The 22271-nt window shown below is 63.4% G+C and overlaps 9 protein-coding genes across 9 annotated transcripts; 3 read left to right on the top strand and 6 right to left on the bottom strand.

Moving 5' to 3' along the window:
• Nucleotides 1–276: 276 nt before the first annotated feature.
• F751_5892 (Phosphoribosylformylglycinamidine cyclo-ligase, chloroplastic/mitochondrial) lies at nucleotides 277–2379 on the bottom strand (the record flags this gene model as incomplete). The annotated part of the gene is made up of 5 exons (XM_011401714.1): nucleotides 277–441; nucleotides 709–834; nucleotides 983–1291; nucleotides 1437–1496; nucleotides 1921–2379. 5 exons carry the CDS (start codon nucleotides 2377–2379, stop codon nucleotides 277–279), a joined length of 1119 nt encoding a protein of 372 aa, XP_011400016.1.
• A 483-nt stretch (nucleotides 2380–2862) lies between these two features.
• F751_5891 (Phosphatidate cytidylyltransferase) lies at nucleotides 2863–4179 on the bottom strand (the record flags this gene model as incomplete). Its single annotated transcript, XM_011401713.1, has 3 exons — nucleotides 2863–3309; nucleotides 3540–3619; nucleotides 3870–4179. 3 exons carry the CDS (start codon nucleotides 4177–4179, stop codon nucleotides 2863–2865), a joined length of 837 nt encoding a protein of 278 aa, XP_011400015.1.
• A 556-nt stretch (nucleotides 4180–4735) lies between these two features.
• On the top strand, nucleotides 4736–5523 carry F751_5890 (60S ribosomal protein L27; the record flags this gene model as incomplete). The annotated part of the gene is made up of 3 exons (XM_011401712.1): nucleotides 4736–4753; nucleotides 4912–5049; nucleotides 5272–5523. The coding sequence occupies 3 exons, from the start codon at nucleotides 4736–4738 to the stop codon at nucleotides 5521–5523; spliced, it is 408 nt and encodes a 135-aa protein (XP_011400014.1).
• Nucleotides 5524–6147: 624 nt separating this feature from the next.
• F751_5889 (60S ribosomal protein L31) lies at nucleotides 6148–6871 on the bottom strand (the record flags this gene model as incomplete). Its single annotated transcript, XM_011401711.1, has 3 exons — nucleotides 6148–6225; nucleotides 6338–6409; nucleotides 6674–6871. The coding sequence occupies 3 exons, from the start codon at nucleotides 6869–6871 to the stop codon at nucleotides 6148–6150; spliced, it is 348 nt and encodes a 115-aa protein (XP_011400013.1).
• Nucleotides 6872–7911: 1040 nt separating this feature from the next.
• Nucleotides 7912–11568, bottom strand: F751_5888 (CRAL-TRIO domain-containing protein C3H8.02; the record flags this gene model as incomplete). The annotated part of the gene is made up of 9 exons (XM_011401710.1): nucleotides 7912–8163; nucleotides 8299–8585; nucleotides 8909–9071; nucleotides 10089–10112; nucleotides 10224–10322; nucleotides 10549–10703; nucleotides 10966–11090; nucleotides 11215–11369; nucleotides 11563–11568. 9 exons carry the CDS (start codon nucleotides 11566–11568, stop codon nucleotides 7912–7914), a joined length of 1266 nt encoding a protein of 421 aa, XP_011400012.1.
• Nucleotides 11569–12393: 825 nt separating this feature from the next.
• Nucleotides 12394–14467, top strand: F751_5887 (Anthranilate phosphoribosyltransferase, chloroplastic; the record flags this gene model as incomplete). The annotated part of the gene is made up of 7 exons (XM_011401709.1): nucleotides 12394–12453; nucleotides 12625–12703; nucleotides 12812–12963; nucleotides 13116–13220; nucleotides 13511–13654; nucleotides 13919–14119; nucleotides 14270–14467. The coding sequence occupies 7 exons, from the start codon at nucleotides 12394–12396 to the stop codon at nucleotides 14465–14467; spliced, it is 939 nt and encodes a 312-aa protein (XP_011400011.1).
• Nucleotides 14468–14826: 359 nt separating this feature from the next.
• F751_5886 (40S ribosomal protein S28) lies at nucleotides 14827–15364 on the bottom strand (the record flags this gene model as incomplete). Its single annotated transcript, XM_011401708.1, has 4 exons — nucleotides 14827–14879; nucleotides 15022–15100; nucleotides 15208–15273; nucleotides 15362–15364. The coding sequence occupies 4 exons, from the start codon at nucleotides 15362–15364 to the stop codon at nucleotides 14827–14829; spliced, it is 201 nt and encodes a 66-aa protein (XP_011400010.1).
• A 1773-nt stretch (nucleotides 15365–17137) lies between these two features.
• F751_5885 (COP9 signalosome complex subunit 3) lies at nucleotides 17138–18211 on the top strand (the record flags this gene model as incomplete). The annotated part of the gene is made up of 4 exons (XM_011401707.1): nucleotides 17138–17226; nucleotides 17378–17499; nucleotides 17655–17839; nucleotides 18056–18211. The coding sequence occupies 4 exons, from the start codon at nucleotides 17138–17140 to the stop codon at nucleotides 18209–18211; spliced, it is 552 nt and encodes a 183-aa protein (XP_011400009.1).
• A 1573-nt stretch (nucleotides 18212–19784) lies between these two features.
• Nucleotides 19785–22262, bottom strand: F751_5884 (hypothetical protein; the record flags this gene model as incomplete). The annotated part of the gene is made up of 4 exons (XM_011401706.1): nucleotides 19785–19790; nucleotides 20025–21233; nucleotides 21354–21854; nucleotides 22092–22262. 4 exons carry the CDS (start codon nucleotides 22260–22262, stop codon nucleotides 19785–19787), a joined length of 1887 nt encoding a protein of 628 aa, XP_011400008.1.
• Between the last annotated feature and the right edge of the window lie 9 nt (nucleotides 22263–22271).

The raw sequence follows: 22271 nt of genomic DNA, 5'->3' as shown, positions 1-22271 counted from the left end.
CAGTCCTTGACCCCTCTGACAAAGACCTCTGCCTCCACCCGACGTTGCCCTCCTTGACCACGTGCTGTTGTACAAACAGTCGTACAGAAATCGCAGAGAAGGTGCACGCTGACTACCAAAGATCGTGCATGTGGGGCAGGAGGGTCGGGGGTGGCTGGCGTCCAGGTGCCGAGCAGCAATGCGGGACGATCAGCTCAGCATGACCACCGCACTCCTCAGCTGCTCCATCACATGCCCACTGCCAGCCTCCACACCCGCCCGCCAGACTCCGCCGGTCTAGTCGGTGAACTCGACGCCCGACCCCTCCACGATCTTCCCCATCACCCAGGCCTGGGGCAGGGTCTGGAGCACGGCGTCCACATCCTTGGGCGCCACCACGATGACCATGCCCACGCCCATGTTGAAGGTCCGGAACATCTCCTCGTCCGCCACCTTGCCGGCCTGGGGGGGGGGGGGAGAGAGGGGGGAAACATCGCTATGTGGAGCATGGGGAAGGACATGCAACTGCAGCCCAGGACGCAGAGGGGACATGGGTGAGGACGGGAGGGGGACCCTTGCCCATCCAAGAGCCGGCCACAGGGAAGCACATATGAGCAAGCGAGGCTCCATCGCACCCCACACATATCCCGCCAAGCAGGGGCACACAGCAGGGTTCCCCACCGCAGCCTTCCACACGCACACACACACACCGCCCCGCCCCATGCGCACCTCCTGCAGCCACTGGAAGAGCGCGGGCACCTCCCAGGAGCCGCGGCTGACCCGGGTGGCCAGGCCCTTGGGCACCACCCGTGGGATGTTTTCCGGGAACCCGCCCCCTGTCATGTGTACCAGGCCCTGCGCATGGATTTTGGGGGGCATGCAAGTACTGGTCACCTGGTCCGGATGACTGGAGGCAGTGTCGCCCAGCACGCCCTTGCTCACATTGCGGTGTCCCTGCATGGACCCTTTCCCACTCTCCACCCCCCCCCTTCACCAGGCTGACCTTGACGTCGACGGCCTCCGTCAGCCTGAGCACGTCGCGGACGTAGATGGTGGTGGGGGTGAGCAGCGAGCGCCCCACGCTGTCGTCGGACCAGGGCGCGGCGTCGCCCAGGCCGGTGCCGCTGACCTCCAGCACCTTTCGCACCAGGCTGAAGCCGTTGGAGTGGACGCCGGAGGAGGGCAAGGCCAGCACGGCGTCGCCGGCGGCGATGCGCTTGCCGTCGATCACCCGCGACTGCAGCACGGAGCCCACCGCGAAGCCGGCGAGGTCGTACTCGCCGGGGCTGTAGAAGCCCGGCATCTCCGCCGTCTGCGGGAGGCGAAGATTGGTGAGGCCGAGGGAAGGAGGAGGGAGCAGGGAGCAGGGTGCTGCGTAGAGCAGGGAGGCAGCTGGTGGCAGGTGCACGCTGACCTCATGCATGACCAGCGACCGGGCTCCCCAGCAGCCTCCTCACCTCGCCCCCCATCAGGGTGCAGTCAGACTGCCGGCATCCCTCCACGATGCCCTTGATGACCTGGGATATCAGGGGGAGGGGGGGCCAATGGGCATCAGCAATGGAATGGGCACGAGCACCTGTACGGGAACCATCATGCAAGGAATGGCAGGCCTGCCCTGCAACACACCCCAATGCAGAGCGGAGATAGGAAGGAGGTTTGCGTGCTCATCACGAAAGATGTTCCACAGGGATCATGCCACAATGCCCATGGTCGTCCCCGGTCAGGGGGACAGAAGGGGGGGCAAGCAGTATAAAATCTGTGCCAGTCTTGTGGCACATGCTCAAGACCACATCCGAGGTGGGGACAAAGCCGCGGATGGGTTTGGATGCAGGTGCGCTTGAGGGTGCGGGACCGGGGATGCAGGTGCATGCTCAGGGACACCCTGACCAGGACCACACCCCATACACACGGTAATCCTCACAGATTCACCCCTCCATCCACCTGCTCAGCGGTGTCCACATCCAGCTTCCCCGTCGCAAAGTAGTCCAGGAAGAACATGGGCTTGGCACCCGAGGTGATGATGTCGTTCACGCTCATGGCAACCAGGTCAATGCCCACAGTGTCATGCTTGCCCACGTCAAAGGCCAGCTTGAGCTTGGTCCCCACCCCGTCGGTTCCCGCCACGAGGAAGGAGTCACCGAAGGGCACCATGCCGCTGAAGCCCCCGATGTTGGGGTTGAGCTTCTGGATGCGGCGGACTAGCTCGTTCCCAGCATCGATGTCCACCCCGGCGTCCTTGTAAGACAGGCCGCCCGCGGAAGCCCGTGCGCGCAGGGCAGGGCGGGGACGTGCAGCGGAGCGGCGATGCGAGGCTCGCTGAGGAGAGGGAGCATAGCTGCAGGAGGGCTCGCCCCCGGTCCGCTGGCAGGGTGCCGACCTGAAGAAAGCAGCGGCCGACATGGCCCGTTGGAGTCTCTCTGTGTCGCGGAGCTGTGAGGTCAGGCGTACTGGCCCCGGGCAGAATATCCGAGGTCGAATCGTATGGTTTGGCTGCCGTACAATCCCTTCTCCAAAACTGGTGGGAGCAGCCGGGCCGTGGGTTTGGGTTTCCTGCTGGAAGGGGCGACCCCAGCATGCGCAGCAGCAGTGGAGCGGCGTTTCCTTGGTTGTGTGCCGGACCATGTTACCTCTTGCGGCGTCAACCGGTCCTCTGTCCGTCGCGGTGAAACGATCAATTTCACGTGTTATTCGGTCAGTGAGATGCGGCACAGCTAGGGAGCCCCCTAATAATGATCCGCGGCGAGCGCCTCGCCAGCGGGGTGGAGGGCAGCGCGCCTCAGGGTTGGCTGCGGGAGTCGTCCTCGCTGCGCGAGGGGCACCACGGTCTCCCGGCCTTGCTTCCGCGTGTCCCCCGGTGCGGTCTTTGGCACCAGCCTGGCGAGCCTACACTCCAAAGCCAGGCAGCACAGCCGTGATGAGGAAGTAGACGCAGGCGCCGGTGAAGAGGTAGGAGTCCAGGCGGTCCAGCAGCCCGCCATGCCCGGGGATGAGGTTGGAGGCGTCCTTCAGCCCCGCGTCACGCTTGATCACGCTCTCTATCAGGTCTCCGGCCACCGAGGAGACAAAGACGAGGGCGCCCAGGCCCGCCGCCTGAGCCGGGCCGCTGGGCCAGCCCAGGAAGCGCCAGGAGGCCAGGGCCACGGCCACAGAGGCCACCAGGCCCCCCGCCGCCCCCTCCACCGTCTTCTTGGGGCTGATGCTGTGCAGACGCGTGCGGCCAAAGGCGCGCCCCGTGAAGTAGGCCCCCGTGTCGGCGCCCACCACGCATGCCACGGTGGTGAGGGTGGCCACCAGGCCAACCGTCACGTGGCTCAAGCCCCCCAGGGAGACCTGTGGGGGTGCATGGGATGGTGGTGGAGTTGAGCGGCCTGGCCTCAGGCGGGGGAGACAGGTTTGCCGTGTGGGGGATCACCATACCCAGCAGGCACAGGTGGGAGGGACTGTGGCACGGGCAGCCAGCACCCAGGGCTCAGGGTAGCCCTCTCCGCTGAGATCAGACACCCCAGAGCGATGCGAGGCCCACCCCACCCAGTCACGACCTCCATCCACATGTGACTCACCGGCCAGCTGTGCAGAAGCTGCGAGTTGATTGCCGGCACGTCCAGCATCCGGAGCCTCAGCCAGAAGCTGGGCAGGTACCCTGCAGGGCCGAGGATCAGGGAGACCTCTTGCTCGGTGACAGCCCTGACAGGCTGAGGACCACACGCATGCGTCAGGCGCACAGCTGGACCGAGGGGGTTCAGACCGATTCAGGGGCGCGGTGCGCTGCACGCGCAGGCATGCGCCGGGGCGGACTGTGGTCAGGAGCTGGTGGGTGCCATGGCACGCCTGCCCTGTCACCACCCCTCATCTCTCCCTCCACACCGACAGACACGGTCCCCCCTCCTCACCACAGTATATCAGACCGAACACGGTGGACGCCAGCTGTGCGAAGCGCGGCTTGTGAGCATCCACGAGCTGCATGAACATGAGGCAGAAGGCGGCAACAGCGAGGGGCGTGCTGCCCCTCCCTCTGGACGCCGCGGTCCAGACGTTCAGGGCGACGCAGAAGAGGGTCACTGTGCTGGACGTCAGCTTGCTGGGGGGTTCCATACCGGAGGCCATGCCGGAGGCCTGCAGCAGGCCCACGTACTCCCTGGAGCACTGCCAGGCAGCCAGGCAGGCGAGGCTCGCGAAGGGCCAGCCCCCGGCACCGATCATGACGAGGGCCAGTGAAGCCAGCAGAGATCCGGAGATGACCCGCTGGGCCAGGCCCCCCTTCGAGGGGGGGGCGGGAGCGGTGGACACGACATCCGGGCCAGCAGCTGGCCGTGCCACGCTGGCACGGTTGGGCCGAGGTGGGGGTCCAGGCCGGAAGCTGTGTCTGTTCCCATCGTACCCTACTCCAGCGCAGGACGGGAGGTGCGGTCTGGGATGTACTCCTCGACAGAGGGTGATGCTGGCATGGAGAGGGCCCTGCGGGAGAAGGACAGCGTGCCTCTGCCCCACCCCGCAAGAGGGCAGCATGCCCCCCGACAAGGAGCCTGTTATCTCGAGATTAAGTCCAATATCTATGCAGCCTCAGCAGTGACAATGCAGGGCGTTAGATGGATCTGACCAGTCCTCGTGGTCACCTGCATGTTTGCACTGCGAAGGGCCATGGGTGCCAGCTGGGGGCCCAATTGACCCGGGTAGCTCGGGGCGGCCATTTTACTGTACTCGGCCAGCGCCCTGTCTCTTTCTGTGCTGGAGTCTGGCAGGCAGAGCTACAGCAGCCATGGTGAAGTTCTTGAAGGTGCGTGGGAGGCGGTTAAGGGCGCGGACGGCCCTGGAGCACCTGGCGACTGGGCCCCCGGCGCCGGAGGGTGCTGGTCCCGTGTCGGGGAGGATGCAGGATGCACCGTGTAGCATCCCAATACCTACTAAGACCTCCTCCGTAATGCGTTTTTGCAGTCCGGGAAGGTGGTGATCCTTCTGACCGGGCGGCACGCCGGGAAGAAGGCTGTCATCGTCAAGAACTTCGATGACGGTGCGTCCAGCCGCCCCTACGGCCACGCCCTCGTGCTGGGCCTGAGCAAAGAGCCGCGCAAGGTGCGCAATCGGGGAAGCAGGGCGGGACGGGCTGGGGAGGAGGAGGGCTTCTCGGATGGCTGGCCCCCTGCAATGAGCTGGTTCCTGGGCTGGCCACCCACCCATGGGCTCCAATGGTTGTGCGCTGTAATGCAAGGAGAGCCGGGAAACTTGTAGTTTGTGAATCTTCAGGACCTGCAAATGCCTGGCCCGAATCCCCCCCGCTTTCTCTGCTCCTCGCAGGTAACCAAGAAGAGCTCCCTCAAGGTCCAAGCCCGGCGCTCCAGCCTGAAGACCTTCATCAAGGCCGTGAACTACACCCACCTCATGCCCACCCGCTACACGCTGGACCTGGAGCTCAAGGGCGTGGTCAGCAACGAGGCGCTGGAGAACTCCACCAAGCGCAAGGAGGCCAACAAGGCCGCCAAGGCCCTGCTGGAGGAGAAGTTCAAGACCGGGAAGAACAGGTGGTTCTTCACCAAGCTGCGCTTCTGAGCCCCCGGACCCGCGCTGGTCGCCCCTGTAACGCACTCAGTCCAGGGAGGGGGGGGGGGGTCGAGGGGGTGGACCCGCACACCTCGTCGCATTGGGGTGCGGGGAGTGGCAGCGTGAGGGAAATGTGGGAGGTGAGGAATGAGGTGGGGATGGGAGAATCTTTGGTCTCGGGTCTGAAGGCAGCTCCAGGGGGTGCTGGGTTGGACGCCAGTGCTGTCGGCGATGGTAACTGGAAGGCGCGGGGCGGCCTATTGTGGCCTGGCAGCATGCTTTCGTCAATCTGCTGGCGAACTCCTGGGCCAAAGTCTGTGCGCGTCATGGTGCAAGAGCAGGGAAGACATGTCGTACTCCCAAGGGCCTCGATGTCGGGTGTCCTACAACGCAACTCCCACACCAGACATGGCGCTCAGCAGGCCAAGGCTGTCACATGCCCTTTCCAAGTGGACCAAAACTGCCTTGGAACGCGCTGTATCACCGAGCTTGTCCAGTATGGGCGAACGCTCGTAGCGTCCCATCTCCCAGGCCTCAAGGTTTGCCCCGCCTGTCACCCACTTCAGGTGCACCCTTGTGCGAACGAATTACAGGCCGGGCACCCAGAAGGAAAGCACGGCGAAGGCGGCAAGATCAGGCATCCAGGAGGACGGTGCCCTTGCCCTTGGTGTTCTGGTCGTCGGCCAGGGTGACAAAAGAGTACAGCTGCTCCTGCAGTGTCCATGAGGGAGGGAGGAGAGCGTGCCTTGAGGCATGCGGTCAGCAGAAAGGCGAAGCGCCGTCCATGCCGCACCTTTGCCTCCCGCCCCACACGGTCACCCACCTTGTCATCATCGTCCTCGTTGCGCTTTCGCTGCACGACGATGCGCAGGCGCCGTGGCACGTTCTTGATGCCCTGTTCGGGGACAGGACGAGGAAGGGAGAGTCAGGGGGGCGAGTCAGACCACCGTCGGCAGCCGTTTGCCACCCTAACATTCTTCCAACTCAGCATACAGCGAATGATGTAGCACATTGTGCATTGCCATCACCAACTCTGCCACACACCACATCGTTCCGGTCACATGCGCTCACTCTGCACCCTTGGGGAAATGCATGCCGCCCCCGCTTGCACCACCCCTTGCCCCAGAGTTGGCCCATACTACCATCTTCCTTCGCGTACCTGGCTCCACACAGCCTTGTTCAGCTTGATGTCAATCCGCACATCAGAGGTGTTCATCTGCTTGGAGGCGAACTTCTTGATCTCCTTGAGTGCGCGCGGCGCCCTCTTCTTGAAGGAGATGTCGTGCAGCTTCTTGCCCAGGTTGATGGTGTACTCCCGGGAGACAAGCTCCGTGCTGCGGCTCTTGTCCTTCGCCATCTGTGGTGGGCACGTCGGGCCGAGGGGCGGGTCAGAGCTGCGGGCCGAGCTCTCGCGACACCGGGTCTGCCTCCGTGTGTCAGTCGCCGCCTATGCTTCTCTCTCCGGCACGACCTGCGAGTGCCTACCTTAGCCTACGTCGTGCCCTCCCGAGTACCAAAGAGGGTTAGAAGGAGGGCGGGGGGGCGATTTACAACTCTGGCAAGCCATTGCCGCCTGGCTGTGTTGGCAGTCCGGGGTCTAAGCGCGCAAGTGCACGGGTTCATCCCCACTTGCCCTTAGTGCATGTACGAGACAATTCTTGCACACAAGAACAGTGTGAGCCTCTCTCTCTGGGGATTCGGACTATGTCTGGGGACAATGTGGTTTGCTCAGTGCTCAGGCATGGCGGATATTCTGCTGTTGCCATGCATCACTGCCTTGGGCTGGCACCAAGGCTCATGCACCCGTTGCGCTTCATCGCATTACAGGGCTGCGCCAATATGGCAAAGAGAAAGGGGTAGGATCATGTGGTGCCTACATTCCAACCTATGCATGGTTGAAGGGGGCTCCAATGTGGGGAGGATAAAGTCAATCTAATGACCCTGAAGGCACATTCCTCCAGTAGTTTGCCAAAAGCAGGGGATTCTTTGCAGATGAGAGGGTCCGGAAGGTATACCCCAGGGTGTCAGCCTCTTGTGCAAGCCTTCCATTCGCCGCAGGGAGCAATGGAAGTGGGGGCAGCAGCAGCGGGGGCAAGGGTAGTGTCCTTTCCAGGTAGCAAAGGAAGAACTTCACCCACACCAAAGAAGAAAAAGAAAGAGCACTCAAGGGCGCGCTGTGGAGCGCAGGGGGTGAGAAAACACACTTAATTGTGGGGCGCATGGCGTCAAGGTGAGGGGAAGTGTTTGAGAGAGGGTGGAGAGGGGCTGGAGGGTGGAGTACCAGGCACTATATATGAGTCGGAACATGCAGCGGAGAGGGGGCGTGCCACGTCACGTGCGGCGGCTGCTGGCAGATATGACAGAGGTAGGAGAGAAAACTCTGCTGGGGCAACGGCTTCACAGCGAGAGCGCGGAGAAGGCCGACCGCCTGCTCCCAAAGGGCGCGGGGCGGGGCCTGGGCTGGGAGGCCCCCAGGCTCAGCGGGCATGTGCCCGTGTCTGGCAAGAATGGGGAGGCGGGCGTGACCCCGGTGCGGATCCTCAGCAGCTGCGCCGGGCCCGTAGGCGGCGCCTGGTGCGAGGGGCTGCGCCCGGCGGAGCCCTGGCCGGCCTGGTTGGCGGCCAGGGCATCCACCAGTTGGGTCATGAGCTGGGGATGGGACCTGCTCAGCTCCGCCAGCACGCCCAGCGCCGCGCCGCGGCCGCGGGGCGGGTGGGGTCCGGTCGGGCGCGCGGCAGGGGGAGGGGGCGCCCAGCGGTCCAAGGTGACGGCCCGCGTCGCGACGGGGGCGACCGGGCGCGCGCCTCGCTGGGCGCGGGCTAGTGCCTCGGCCACCACCGCGCCGAAGCCCAGCGCGGAGGGGGCGGGGGCGGTCGGGGACCTGGCTGCGGCTGCGACGGCGTGGTAGTTGACGTGCGACGAGTCGGAGGAGGCCCACCGGCGGTCCACCAGCTCGCCCTGGGCCCGGGGTTCCTGGGCGACTGGGGCGGGCACAGCGCCGGAGCCCGGCGTGCTGGAAGGCATGGCCTCCAGGGAGGGGAGGCTCACCCCAGACAGACCGACTGTCACGTCTGCAGGGAGGGAGTATGTGTGATGGGTCCCAAGGCATGGGGGCGAGGACGGCACGTAGGCTCGCGCCAGACACAACACATGTGTGCATGTGGAGGGGCCATCTTCGTGCAGTTTTTCGGGCACCGGACCAGCAAAGGCCACAGGCTGGGCATGGCGAGGGCTTGGGCATGGCGTACAGTTGGCTGGCTCACCCACCAGCACCCGTCAGCTTGGGGGTCATGGCTCTCCATGCAGGCCCACTCACTGGGGTGCACAGGCGAGGCATGCTGTACACCCACCACCCATGAGTCCCCCCTCCCATGAGCTCCTTTTTAGTACTCACCCAGGTCAGAAGAGTTGGCCATGTCATGCTGTTCGTCCCAGCCGGCCACTCTGCGCTCCGCCCTGTTCTTACGGTAGGGCCAGCGCATGATCCCATACTTCCGGGACAGGCGCTTCACCATCGTCAGGCCGATGCCCAGCTCCGCGCACGCCTGCAGCGCTGGCTGCAAAGCAAGGAAAATATAGGAGGTTATCGACCGCACGGGGCTGGCTTGGATGCGGGCGCATCCGCAATAGCTGCCATGGCTGGAACTTGGGGCACCGCGTGAAAGGGGCATGTGAGGTCCAAAACAATTGCTCCCCCCGCACCATGTTAAAGCATCGAGATAGCTCCTCGTAAGTAATATCAGCGACGTATCGACCTGCCGAGAGTAGATGGGGCGCGTGAGCCTGCCCCGTCGTGAGCCGGGATGGGTACCTACCGGGCAGGCACCCACCTCGCCACCCCGCTCACCGTGCTTCGTCCTCTTCCTGCGACGCTGTTTCGAGTCGAAAGAGTCGTAAGCATCCTGCGCATCTGTGTTTGGCTCCTGTCCTGCCGACATGGTCCCTAGAGTGCCTTGTCGGGAATCGAATAATAGTGGATGCCCGCGGCTCACACAGGCAAAACTTCCTCCTTTATGGCCACACAAAGCCTAATTAGGACGGATTTAGCAGATGTGAATGACGCAGACACGCTTTTCAGCGGGGGCACGTAAGCGATGAGCTCTCTCGTCCCCGACTGGAAAACGGGATCCCGGGGTCCTCGGGAGGGGGCCCCTATGGGAACTGTCGCTCAGGCCCTACAGTATCTGGAAACTCATGAAAGCTTGTCCCCCGGCTCTGAATTTCGACCAGAGATAGCGAAGGAGTCGATTGTGCATAGATCGCGAGCGAGCGCCTGTACTGCCATTATGCACAGTCATTACAAAGCAATCCTGGGGCTGGCCGAAAGCGACCGAGGGTTGCCGACCACAGGGTCGCGGGCCTCACGCTGTGCGCCTTCGGCAGACGTTCCACATTCAGGCATACAGCCATGCGAAATCTGAATTAGCGCATGCCAATCGATTATATTATTACACGGAAGGTGCTCGAGTTGGCATGCCTCCCATCCGTCTGGGCTAGGATGGTCCGAAGCCACTTGGTGCCGTGCCAGGCTGAAAGTACTCGACTCCTACCTGACGCGCGGAACAAACTCTCACCAGGTCGCCATACTTTCCGAGCCACTGCGGGGCACAGATTCATGAGGTTCCCAGTGGGCTAGGGCAAAGACGCGGATCACCGGGCACTTAAAGTCCGGGAGCTGCCGCACGTGCGGAAGATGCACCCCCGCGTACCGGCTTCACAACAGACCAGCCCGGCTGGAACGCCCAGGGGGGATCCACCAGCACAGCCTGGCCCAGTCTCCGGGGATAATAAGTGAACAGCGCATCGACCTTCGAGGTGGAGGGTGGATTGCTGTGTCAAAGCTGGGAACAGGGAAACGTAGGGCGGACACCCTGATACATACAGACATTGCAGGTACAAGGGACATGATGGACACCTTGACCATAATGGGCCCCATCACTCAGCACAAACAGAACAGGTTTCCCGTGGTTGAACTGCCACAAAAAGGGTCAGCCACTGTCAGACTCCCAAAGAAGAAGGCGTGCCACACCTCACCAGGAAACGTGCAAAGCCTAGATCTGCGTTCTGCAGGGAGAAGCCCTTGAGGTCGAAGATCCCGAGCACGCACTCCTGCCCCGGTGGGAGCGCAGCCAGCGCAGCATCCAGGATCCAGGCGCAGAGCCGCTGGCTGTCAGCGCCGGGGGACGCACCTGGGGGTCTCATGACCATGGGAGTCGTGCTGGCAGGTCAACCTGCTTCCCTTGCTGGGCAGCCCGGCGGACCAAGCATCAGGCATCGGGGAGCAGCACCCCTGGCTGGAAGCCCTCAGTGCGTTCCCTTGCCGGGTATCTGCGTCGCCTGCGTTCCCCCCACATAGCCCATTCAAGTGGCTGGGGCCTGTCCCGAAAGGGCATGCCCAAGTTAGAAGTCCTCCCCTCCCCCCCCCCCCAAAAAACCCTTCGAACTACCCACCCATGACATGCTTCCTGACGTGGATGACCACCACCGGCCTCCCCAGCACGTCGCGATGCGGGTGCAGGTACACCTTCCCGCTGGCCGCCTCCTTGGCGACTGAGGCCCAGTCCAGCCCATCCGCCCTAGCGGCGGCGAGCGGATTGGAAGGTTACGGGTCGCATGAGAGGGGACCTGTCAATGCGAAAGCGGGGCCAAATACCACGGTGTAAATGCGTGCCCCGTGCCTCTGTTGACCGCGGTGCTCACCCGATGCGGGCTCGCCAGTCCAGCATGGCCTCCAGCTTCCCGGCAGCCTCTGCGACGTCCAGCCGCCTGTCTCGCAGGAACCACACGGCGGTGTCCCGCGTGTACCGCCCCCTGCACCGCCCCTGGTCCAGGCGCCGCTCGAGCTGGTGGAGCGCCTGCGGGGTGTCGAGTGCAGCCGGGAAAGGGTGGCACAGAGCTGATGTAGGGCATCCAGGATGCATATCGACACGTGCATGGCACCGCCCCGTGTCCCCCCAAGGCACAGGCGTCGTCCAAGGAGGGGCCAAAGCTCCAAGAACCCCCTCGACAGGACGTCTCTCAGCTCATGCAAGTGCCATGAGCGCACACCTCCATCTCCTGCTGGCTGCCTTGCCAGGGGGGGCAGGCCAGGTGCTGAATGGGCCCGATGGCCTGCGAAGGGGGCGACTCCCTGGACGCATGCTCCTGATATGATCTGATGGGGCGCTGGCATGGCCCTGTCCATGGTTTCAGGGGCAGTGCATGGCGACGATGGGCAAGGGGGTGCCTGAGACCAGGCACTGGCCAGGACAGCACCGGCACCACCCTCCACCCTTGCATCAAGAGAAGAGGAGCAAGCCAATGCAGATCCCCACGACAATAATGATCAGATTCAGCTCAGAAGGGGTATTTTCAGCGCGTGCTGCATGTGTCGAAGGATGGATGCATATCCACTTTTCCGGGTGATCGGACAGCATGACCGCCGCGCGCATGCCTTGGCGCAGCGAACGGCACTTAATCGGGGACAGTCGACATGACACAGTCGGAGGCCTGAATTCAGCATAAGATACTCGAAAGACAACGGGAGACCATCAGGCTCTGCCGCTCGGGATGGTGGTGGGCATGGCAATTAACTCTGCCTGCAGACCTCCAGTGGGTGTGTTCCTGCGTCGATCACCCCCCCCGCAGAGGCCCTGCATTCGAACTCCTGCCGCTCGAGCATCGTCTGATTTGAAAAATGGAGCGCCAGTGCTGGAGCTCAGACATGTGCGTGGCGCAGGAGGGTCAGAGGTTGGCGATGGGGTGCTCTCCCTGTAGGCAACCCCGCTGAGGATCTCCCGAGCCAGAACACCCCTCGGCTCGCCCGTCCCGCAGGCTCTGGAGCGGCTCATAGCCCGCGAGGATCTTGGTTTTGACGCATGCAAAAGCCTTCTGCACGGCATGATTGCTGAAACATCGCCCACGCAGCTGGCCGCCTTCCTCGTCCTCCTGAGGGCCAAGGTCTGTGGCTCTGGGACGGCTCACATCGTCGCATGTTACAACCGCATTGCCATGTGGGCACACACTGCATCGACCTGTAGGCGTCTGTGGTGTCTCATGTGGCCGCTCCCAGGGACAACCGCCTCGTGCGGGGTGCGATCATGACCCCCATCCCCGTTTCCTCTTGCCCAGGGAGAAACGGCGGAGGAGATTGCCGGACTGGCGCAGGCCATGCTGGAATTGGGGTTGCGCGTGGACACGCCACACGACGGTGCGGTCATCGGGAAAGTGATATGGGGAGTGCTGACCTGCCTGGGCAGGCCCGGGCCCCGCCAGCGGTCCCGACCCCTCAGCGTATGCCCCTCCTGTGCATGCGCAGTGGTGGACATCGTGGGGACCGGCGGCGACGGCATTGGCTCCGTGAACATCTCCACGGGGGCATGCGTGGTGGCGGCTGCCGCGGGTGCGCGCGTGGCCAAGCACGGCAACCGCTCCGTCTCGAGCCTGTGTGGGAGCGCAGATGTCCTGGAGGTGAGTCCAGGGGCCTGAAAGACGAGGGAAGGCTGAGCTCATGTAGGTCACAACAGCCCCCTGCACATGGTGAAACCCGGCTGCGCATGCCTGCACCCCACATGCACCTTCCTTCCACCTCCCCACGCTTCCGCACATCGCTCTTTCCATAGGCCCTGGGGGTGACTGTGGAGCTGGACGCAGCGGGGGTGGCCCGCTGTATCGATGAGGTCGGCGTGGGCTTCATGTACGCGCCGGTCTTCCACCCGGCCATGAAGGTGGGCCCTGATGAAATGGATCTGCGGCCCACAAGGGCAGGGGGTCGGGCGCGGTGGGGGCCAGGCGGTGGGCAGCAATCTGGAGCAAGGGAATGGTTGTGGGCCGTCGCTGCTAGGCCCTGCCGTGTGTAATTCCACAGGCTGGCTCTGGCACTCGATTGCATACTCCTACCCTGCTGTTCTATGCCCCCCTGCCTTTCCCCACCTTGGTCCCGGGCACACCGATGCCTACGCCCCAGCACGAAACCGCATCCATCATGCGTCCTCCGACAACCTCCCCAAACGTCCAGGCGGTGGTGCCGGTGCGCAGGGCGCTGAAGATCCGCACCGTATTCAACCTGCTGGGCCCACTGCTGAACCCTGCGCACGCCGCCTATGGCTTGGTCGGAGTCTACTCGCCCAGCATATCCCACGTCATGGCGGATGCCTTGCAGGTAGTCGCCAGAGTGTTGTGGGGATGCAAGGGTCCGATGGTGATCTGGGCGGGGGAGGGGTGGTTTCACTGGCCGACGAGGCGCCGCAGGGACTGCTGTGCAGGGAATGTGCACCCAGGCAACCTTCAAGCTGGGCAGACGCGTGCATTGCGGCGTGCCGTCCTGCCAAGAGGCATCCTCTGGGCGTGGGAGTCCCTGTTTGCTGCGTCAGTGCTATCAACCCCCCCCCCGCCACGGCCCCCCCTCCCCCCCTCCTCCTCGCAGCGATTGGGCACCCAGCGCTCGCTGGTGGTGCACTCCATGGGGCTGGACGAGCTGACCCCGCTGGGCCCTGCCTCGGTGGTGGAGGTGACGCAGGCCGGGAAGCGGGAGTACTCCCTGGAGCCGCGGGACCTGGGCATCCCCCGGGCCACGGTGGAGGACCTCAAGGGCGGGGACGCGAGGCTGAACGCCGCCATACTCGAGGTGGAAAGGGGGTCCGAGTGGGTGGGAGGGGGGAGAACGAAGCCCCTGCAGGATCACTCGGGGGCGTCTACCGGTCGCACGGTGCTCGACGCCCTCCTTAAAATCATGGACATGATCAATCATCCCCCCACCAAACCAAAATTCTGCAAGGACGTGTTTGGCGGGGGGCGGGGGCCCGTGGCGGACGCGCTGAACCTCAACGCGGGCGTGGCGCTGTGCGCCGCCGGCGTGGTGGCCAGCGCGGAGGACGGCGTCGCGCTGGCGCAGGAAACGCAAAGGCGGGGGGCGCCGGGGGAGACGCTCGCGCGCTGGAGGGCGGTATCCGCGAGTTGCTCCACGGTCGCATGAACAGTGCGGCGCCTGCGCCGACGGCTGCACAGGAGGGCGCAGCGGCGGCCGTCTCGGCCTGCCGTGCACGAGGCGCACGAGACGCGCACGCATGCGTGGCGACGCGGGCATCGGGGCGGGGACAAGGGGCCTGCGCGGGCAACATCACAGGTTCTCCAGAGCTGCGGGTCTTGCTCAACTTGTCCCCCTGCCTTCTCAGGCCAGCAGCCACCTGTTCGCACCGCATCCTTCCCAAGTCCCTTTTGCACGAGGACCAGAGTGGCAGGAGGAGGGGGTTACATTGCCCAGGAAACCATAGCAAAGCACCCCGGGGCAGGCCAGGGCACGAAGCAGGTACAGGTGCGACGCAGGCGCGCCGATCACCGCAGCCGGCGAGCCTCGCGCTCAGACTCGAGCAGGGTCAGCACATCACCTTCGAGGAGAGGTGGGGAGCATGGTTTTGAGCAGGATGAGCCTGCTTGAGAATGTTGCGACAACCCAGGCAGGCCAGCTGGGTGCTCCCACAGCCCAACCCCAGCCCATCCCTCCGCCTCCACAATTCACTCCTCGCTCACCCTCACGCACGGGGCCCTTCACGTTCCGCATGATCTGACGCTCCTGGTCGTTCAGGAACTTCACGCGGACCTGAGTGACCTGAGAGAGAGGGAAGGGGAAGGCGAGGCATTGAGCAGGACAAAACTCAGTTGGGGAGGCCAGGTCCTTGCTCAACCACCCAGCCATGCGGTCGTTCCCCCGCGCACCTGGCCACGGCTGCCGGTGCGGCCGATGACCTTCACCACAATGGCGAGCTTGATGGGGTTGTTCTCCTGCAAGGGTGGAGGGGGATAGGCTGGTAAGCCACCCGACTGTGACCCGGCTACCAGCCGGAGGACCTCTCGGGCTCAGCGTCATCACCATAACGCTCGAAAGGGTCAGGGAGTGTATTCTAAACTAGCCCATTCCGCCTAGCACCCTCGCCGGCAGTCGCTATCCCCGGCAACACCCCAGTGGTCACGGCTGGCTGGTCCCACAGTCTAGGCCGGCGGCGTCAGCCCTCTCGCACCATGCTGCCTTGAACTCGGTGGCCCCAGTGACAGAAGTCGCGTCGAAGAGGATCGAATCGGCCCAGGTCTCCGGCGTTACTGCCCAGCGTTTCCCGCTCTGGCGCTGTAGGCTGGCCGGTGCCTGGGACAAACACACGCAGCCTCATTGCAACACTTCGCGCGCGGAGGGTGGGGACGTCACCCTCGGTAGACGCTGCGGGGAGGATTCTGACGGTAGACTGCAGATCTGGTCGACCCAGGTCGGGCATTATGCGCGGCATATATGCATTGGGGAGGTATCAAGTCCGACCTCGCCGTTGAGAGGCCATGCGCCCTGCTTGAGACAGTGCTGAAATCATTAGCCTAATATACTGGAAGGCTGTGCCCGCGTTCTGTGTATATATCGCGCTCACACTGGAGATCTGATTACTCTCAAACGTACTGCCCTCGATAAGGGGTCATCGGGCTGGGCCTTTGAGTCCTAGATCACTTGCCATGGAGGAGCTTGTCACCCGCATTCGTACGACGAATGCGACGGAGCTGAAGAGCATTCTTGAATCCGACGCATGCGTGCAATCCTTGGCAAACAGCGATCGCGACACACTACTGGCTGCTGCTGCGTCCCTAGATCCAGGCGTGCAGTCCCTGGGATGCCTGTACTTGCTGTGAGTGTGAGGAGGATGTAGGATATCTACATTGCAATCGTGCGCAGGGTAGATGTGGTGTATGGTTGCCAGGCATGTAGGCTGACCATTCCTTCGCATTCAATGCAGGGATGCTGTGGGCAGAGCAAGCCCAGACACTCATAGGAACATGGACCTTTTGGCTGCTGAGGTAGCCCTGCTGGAAAATGGGGATGCGAGCCAGCTTCAGTTGAGCATGCCACTTGGTGAGAGTTGGTGGCTGAGAGGGTTTTAGAGCAGACAGGTTGTATGCCTGATGCATCGACAAGGCCCTGGGTATGTTGGGAAGGACAGATTGCACGTAGTATTCCTGCAAACTCCCCCTTGTCGCATCGATACGACGGAAAGCATCCACAGTTGGGGCCGCCTGACACCTTCCTGATCCATTCTACTACCTCACTGCTGCTGTCCCTCACCAGTCGCACGTCTGGCCAGACGCATGAAGTCTGCGGCTCTGAGGGAAGGGGCTGGAAAGTCCGCCCTCTGCACCTTGCGGAAGGCAGCATTGCGACTCATTCCTGGCACAAAGTACATCAGCCCCTTGCATGCTGACATTTTCCAGCTGTGAGTTAGGCTGGGGTACAGAATGACTATTCAGCTGGCTTGCGTCGCTTTGGCAATGCACTGCATACCGCTTCAGTGGGATGCAAGTTTGCAGAGATTGTGTGAGGAGGTTCATGGCGGCATGACATCTGCCAATTCGCACTCATACCCAAGATATTTTCTTGCAACAGGTGCATCCTCACCAAGAATTATCATGCTGCACTCCCTTTCATTGAGCACGAAGCCTATGACGGTAAGTCACTGGTGCTCGTGTGCTGGGTTGGACCGGCTTGCAGGCTCAGGGTGAGCTCCAGGCAATGATTCACCGTGAAGGTAAGCTATTCTTTCACGGCACTTGCTGCATATGTTTGGAGATATTGTATGTCACAGGTACACCTCCCTAAGCTGCACATATTACTTGCATGCATGCAGTGGATCCTTCCAAGACTGGTTCGACCAACCTGGATGTGCTCCTCTACTGCTACTATGGAGGGCTGGTGGAGACCACCAGGTGAGCTGCAGTGAGGACATGAGCGTCGCAGATGTGCTTGAAGCGGCAACAGTGGTCTGTCAAAGCACTGCCTGGAGAATATTGAGCCTGCACATGTGTCCCGTACATGGCACCCCATCCCACATATTCCCCTCCTCCAATCTCAATTCAGGCGGCGCTACGCTTGCGCACTGTGGTTTTTTGAATGTGCGCTCTCTGTGCCCTCGGGGGTGGTCAGCGCCGTCACCATAGCAGCCGCCAAGAAGTGGATGCTGTTGCATGTCCTGCACAAGGGTGAGGCCGGCCTGCATGTTGCTCCGTCCCCGGCATGGTCTTGCACAGACATTGGATATTGTTGGAGCAGGGCACCATGCTGCTCTGCCCGGCATTCTCCCTGCCGCCGTCATCCTCACAAGCCCTGAACATACAACTCCACAACCACCCTGCAGCGAGTGTTGGTGTCCTCCCCAAGAGCGCGCCGCCCATCCTCAGCCGCACCGTGAAGTCCGAGTGTGCCCTGTACCTGACTGCTGGCCGGCACCTGACAGCGGTGGGACCCCTCCCAGACCTTGCCTCCTGGCTGGAGACGTCGGCGCCTGCCTTCATCCAGGTGCTGAAGCGCATGGAGAGGGGGGTCTGGATTGGCGAGCTCAGGCATTGCAGCACACGTGGTTGTCCAAACACTGCTTCTCAATTGCACTCGGGTGGCTGGCTGGCCTCCCCCGGAGATTGCGGGGCGCAGCAGCATGATGCGGACCTTGCTGCTGAGCAGGAACCTGCCCATTGTGGCAGTCGTCGTCCCTCCAGCCCTTCAACAGCACTTGCCCCTGGCCCCGTACACAAAACCCAGGACGGGAACTGGGGACTGCTGCAACTGGCGCTGCAGGCCTCCAAGGCGAGGGCGGTGCGCAGACTGACCAAGGTGTACACCACCATCGCGTTTGAGAAGGCTGCAGAGCTGGTGAGGGCTCTTTTCCTCTGCCCATGTCTTGTGAAGTGGATGTGAGGTGGTGGGCCAGGTTCTCGGAATCCTCGTTTGACACTTTTGCAGTGGAAATAAGGACCAAGAATAGAAACTTGTTCTTCCCCGTCACTGTCTCGTTCAGCTGTCACTAGACGTACGGGAGGTGGAGCCCCTCATACTGAGGTAGGATTCAGGCTCGATAGCATGTGTTTACTGAACAGGCTTCAGCTCCTCGTGCCTGCTTCAACGCTGCGCGCTCCCTGACAGTGTCTGGAAAGGATCAGTTTCTGTCAAGGTTTGGTAGGCAGAAGCTGGCCAGTGCACCCCCATCATTGGACTGCATTCTCATGCCGCAGGATGGTGGACTCTGGGGAGCTGACTGCCAGCATTGACCAAGAACATGGGACAGTAAGGTTTGGCGACGCGTCCCCTTCGCAAGGTGACTTCTGAGGTATTGTATCTGTCCAGAAGGGATCTAAAGAGAGCCAGGAAGCATAGCTTTTGAAAGCCTAACAGGGGAACACCTCTACCAGCACACTAATGTTGCACTCCTTTTCCCACCTTGCACCCAATAGTCGATTTCTTGAAGCAACTGGAGGGTGTGCTGAAGCGATGCATGGCTGCATCCCGGCGTCTCTCTGCCATGAACCAGGCCGTGAGTGTCGCGGATGTTATTGAAGGAGTTGTTCTGGTATGGGTCATGAGTCATTTTACAGCGCACCGCGCAGCCAGGTGACCCCAGAGACGCCCACGAATGCATATGACTGGAAGTTTTCCAGCTCTGTGCCAGGCGTGCAAACAAGTTGAAGGTGGTTGATGCCATCCTGACAGGAATTCTGTGCCCTGGCTACAGTTCCCTTCTCCTGTAGCACACCACCCTTGCTTTCAAAATGATAGTAGCCATCCGATCTGTGCCATCTGTGCATCACACATATGACCCACCATTCTGCGTGTTTTGATTGCAGGTGCAATTGGAGCAGGCTTATATGGGCAGGACTGCGGCTGGTGGGGGCGCCGCAGTGGGCCCATCGGCCCCTGACCAGTCGAATCAGGAGGAAAGGGCGGCCATGGATGTCACTGCTGCGGCTGCAGGCGACGAAGCAGCCTCAACATGACTGGCAGCCGCTTGATGATGGCAAGAGTATGCAACTGCTCCGTGTCCTGTGCCTGCCTGTAGACCCAGCATCGGGTGGATCTTGTGTACAGGGGTGAGCAAATTTGGTTGCCACAGAGATTTGAAGCCATCTAGCTGACGATACGGAAGGAGGGTTGCATGGAATACACGTGAAGAAGACGTCCGGGGCATGCTGAGGGGCAGGGAAAGTAGGGGTCCGATCACGGCATGCTGCAAGGACCACTCTCGCCCTCCTGGCCTTCTTTAGAGAAGGCCAGGGCGTCAAGTCCTCGCCTGGCAACCTCCAGGCTTTGGAGGGAGTGCGTATCCTCTGCTTGGCGCAGCCAGTCGCTGAGCATGGAGTCGAGCATTGTGGGGCTGTGTGCGGATTTGTCCTGTGCTGACTGGTCTGTAGGAGTGCAGCAGGGCAGTCCCCATGCCGCCAGGCCCAGGTGTTCTGCTCTTTTCAGGACGAGGCGGATCAGGACATCCTCTTCTGGCTCAAAGCTCGTTGCGAGTGGAGGAGGACGTGTTGCTTCCTCATTGGCTTGGGAAGTTTGCAAGTGAGGGGCATTGCGCTGAACAGTGTCCCCTGGAGGACGACATGAGAATGGAAATGTTTGGCAAACGTTCATGCCTGCCAAGACCTGAGCCCCAAGTCTCTCACCAACTCACACAGTCACACGCAGACAGATGCATCCACTGCTGTGCCATTGCACCACCCCTGCCACCCCCCCCAACCTTGCCTGCGAGCTGACGGCCCTGGCGCGCCCCTGTTAGGCGCTGCAGGACCAGGACCAGGCTGCCCCCCGTCATCTGGGGGATGGCCGTCCTGAGCAGCTCCACACACAGCGCCCGGGTGCGCTCGCTGGGGGAGGAAAGGGCGCCCTCCAGCAGTGGCGGAACGAGATCCGGGGCTGGCACGGCCACGCATTCACCTGCGCTGCTGCCAACCTCCAGCAGGGCCCGGGCGAGGCCGCAGGCCGCCCACTGCACCTTGAAGGGCCGGGTCGGGCGCAGCGCGCCCGCCAGGCACGCCGCCAGGGCGGGTGCGTCTCGTGCCGCCGCGCCCCGCCCCTCTGCATCCACTCGCTGCCGGAGGGATGCGGCGGCGCGCTCCAAGCCCAGGCTCGCCACCCTCTCGTGCCGGTCGGCGCCAAGGGCCAGCGCCAGCGCCAGCAGCGCCGGCTGCCAGGCGCAGAGGTCGGGCGCCAGCGCTCGGGCCACGGCGAGCCGCACTGCCAGCACCGGGTCGCGGCCCAGCGTGCCCAGCGCGTCCAGCGCAGCACGCAGCGTTTGCTCGCCATGCCCCCCCGGCGTCGCTGCGGCCGGGGTCTGCTCCGACCTGCAGCGCTCGACCAATCCCGCCGCGGCCTGCGCGGCAGCGGAGCGCACCGCCGACGCGTCGTCTGCCTGTGCCGCGCGGACGCAGCGCTCCGCCAGCTCGGCGTCGGCGGGCCACAGGGCGGCACCCAGCGTGCAGAGCGCCGCCCGCACCTCGGGCGCGGCCACCGGTGGTGGGGTTGTGGCGCCCAGATGCAGCGCAGGGGCTCGACGGATCAGGGTTAAGACCGCTTGGGTGCGCTGCGCGTCCCGAGCGGCCACGTCGGCCAGCAGGCGGAGCATCTGGGCGGCGGCCTGGGCGGTGGCGCCGCTGGCCTCACGCAGGTGCGGCGCAAACGCTGCAAGCAGCGACTCGAGGGCCGAGGGGACGGGGGCGAGGGCCCCGCCCTCTCGCGCCGCGAGGCCGCGCAGTGTGATCAGGGCGTCCAGCTGCTGGGCGGGTGCTGAGGTCGCGGCGAGGCGCAGCAGAGCGGCCGTGGCGGCGGGGATGGCGGGGCAGGGGAAGGGCACGCCGGCGGTGTGGCACACCACCGCGGCTAGGCAGGTGAGCAGAGCCGGCAGGTCTTGAGCAGTGGGGGGGGGCGCAGTGAGCCGCGAGAGGACGGCCTGTAGGTATTTGGGGGGGGGGGTGTTAGACTGCGGTCTGGTCACGCCGCAGCCAATCCCTAAGAGTTCTGGTCCTCTGACACCACACCCTCCTCCTGCCTTCCCAATCTAAACCCAAACCTCGAGAGTCTCGCTGGCCAGCTCGGGCGGGAGGCGCGAGTACGGGCTGCCCACCGCCAGCGTGCCCAGCGCCCTCAGCGTGCCGGCACGCACGCGGGCCTGGCTCTCTGAGCAGAGGGCGGCCAGCAGCTGGGAGTGGAGGCGTGTCACCAGGTGGCCCATCCGCTCAGACAGTGGGATGAAGCGGTGGGGGGGGGGGGGGGAGGAATAAAAGGGTGATCTGGGGATCAGGATTTGCTCAGAATGGTTGGGGCCCGCTGCAATGTTGGCACACCATGTGTTGACGCCTGCAGCCCTTGCCCATGCCGGGGACAGGTACGGACGCTGCCCTCCTCTCAACCCATCGACACACCTCGCCGTCCTGCCTCCCGGTGCCACCTCGGCCAGCCCCAAGTACGCAGCCTGCGCGACGCCCTGCAGCAAGGTGGCGATGCTGGCGGCCGCGGCGAGGCGGACTCGGGGCGAGGCGTCGTGTGCCAGCGCGCTGACCACGGACGAAGTCTGGCAGGGGAGATCAGGGGCAGCCGGGGGTCGGATGTGAATTCTGGAGACCGCACCAGGTGGCAGAGCATGCAAGCGCTGGGAGGCGGCATGCCTATCATCAAGCAGGAGAGGAGTTCCTGCATGCAACAGGCGTGGGATCTGCAGCTGCCTGGCTGCTCGGCGACGAGTGCCCTGTTGGGGGTCAGCCAAAGATAACTACCCACCCAGTGACTGCCGGGCCGACCCACATCCCACCTGCTGGTTCCCGGGGACGCTGCTGCCCTGCAGGAGCGCGGGCCAGTGCTGGTGGAAGGAGCGCGGGTCGACCTTCACCGCCGCCTGGAGGCAGACCAGCGCCGCACGCTTGATCCCGGCGGGCGTCCCCACCAGCCCCTCCCCCTCGCTGTCGCTGGTTGCAGTAGACATCCTGCTGTT

Source organism: Auxenochlorella protothecoides (assembly GCF_000733215.1).
Source record: "Auxenochlorella protothecoides strain 0710 unplaced genomic scaffold scaffold72, whole genome shotgun sequence".
Lineage (NCBI taxonomy): Eukaryota > Viridiplantae > Chlorophyta > Trebouxiophyceae > Chlorellales > Chlorellaceae > Auxenochlorella > Auxenochlorella protothecoides.
The sequence above is the reverse complement of the archived record's forward strand: the minus strand, read 5'-3'. Positions and strand labels throughout refer to the sequence as shown.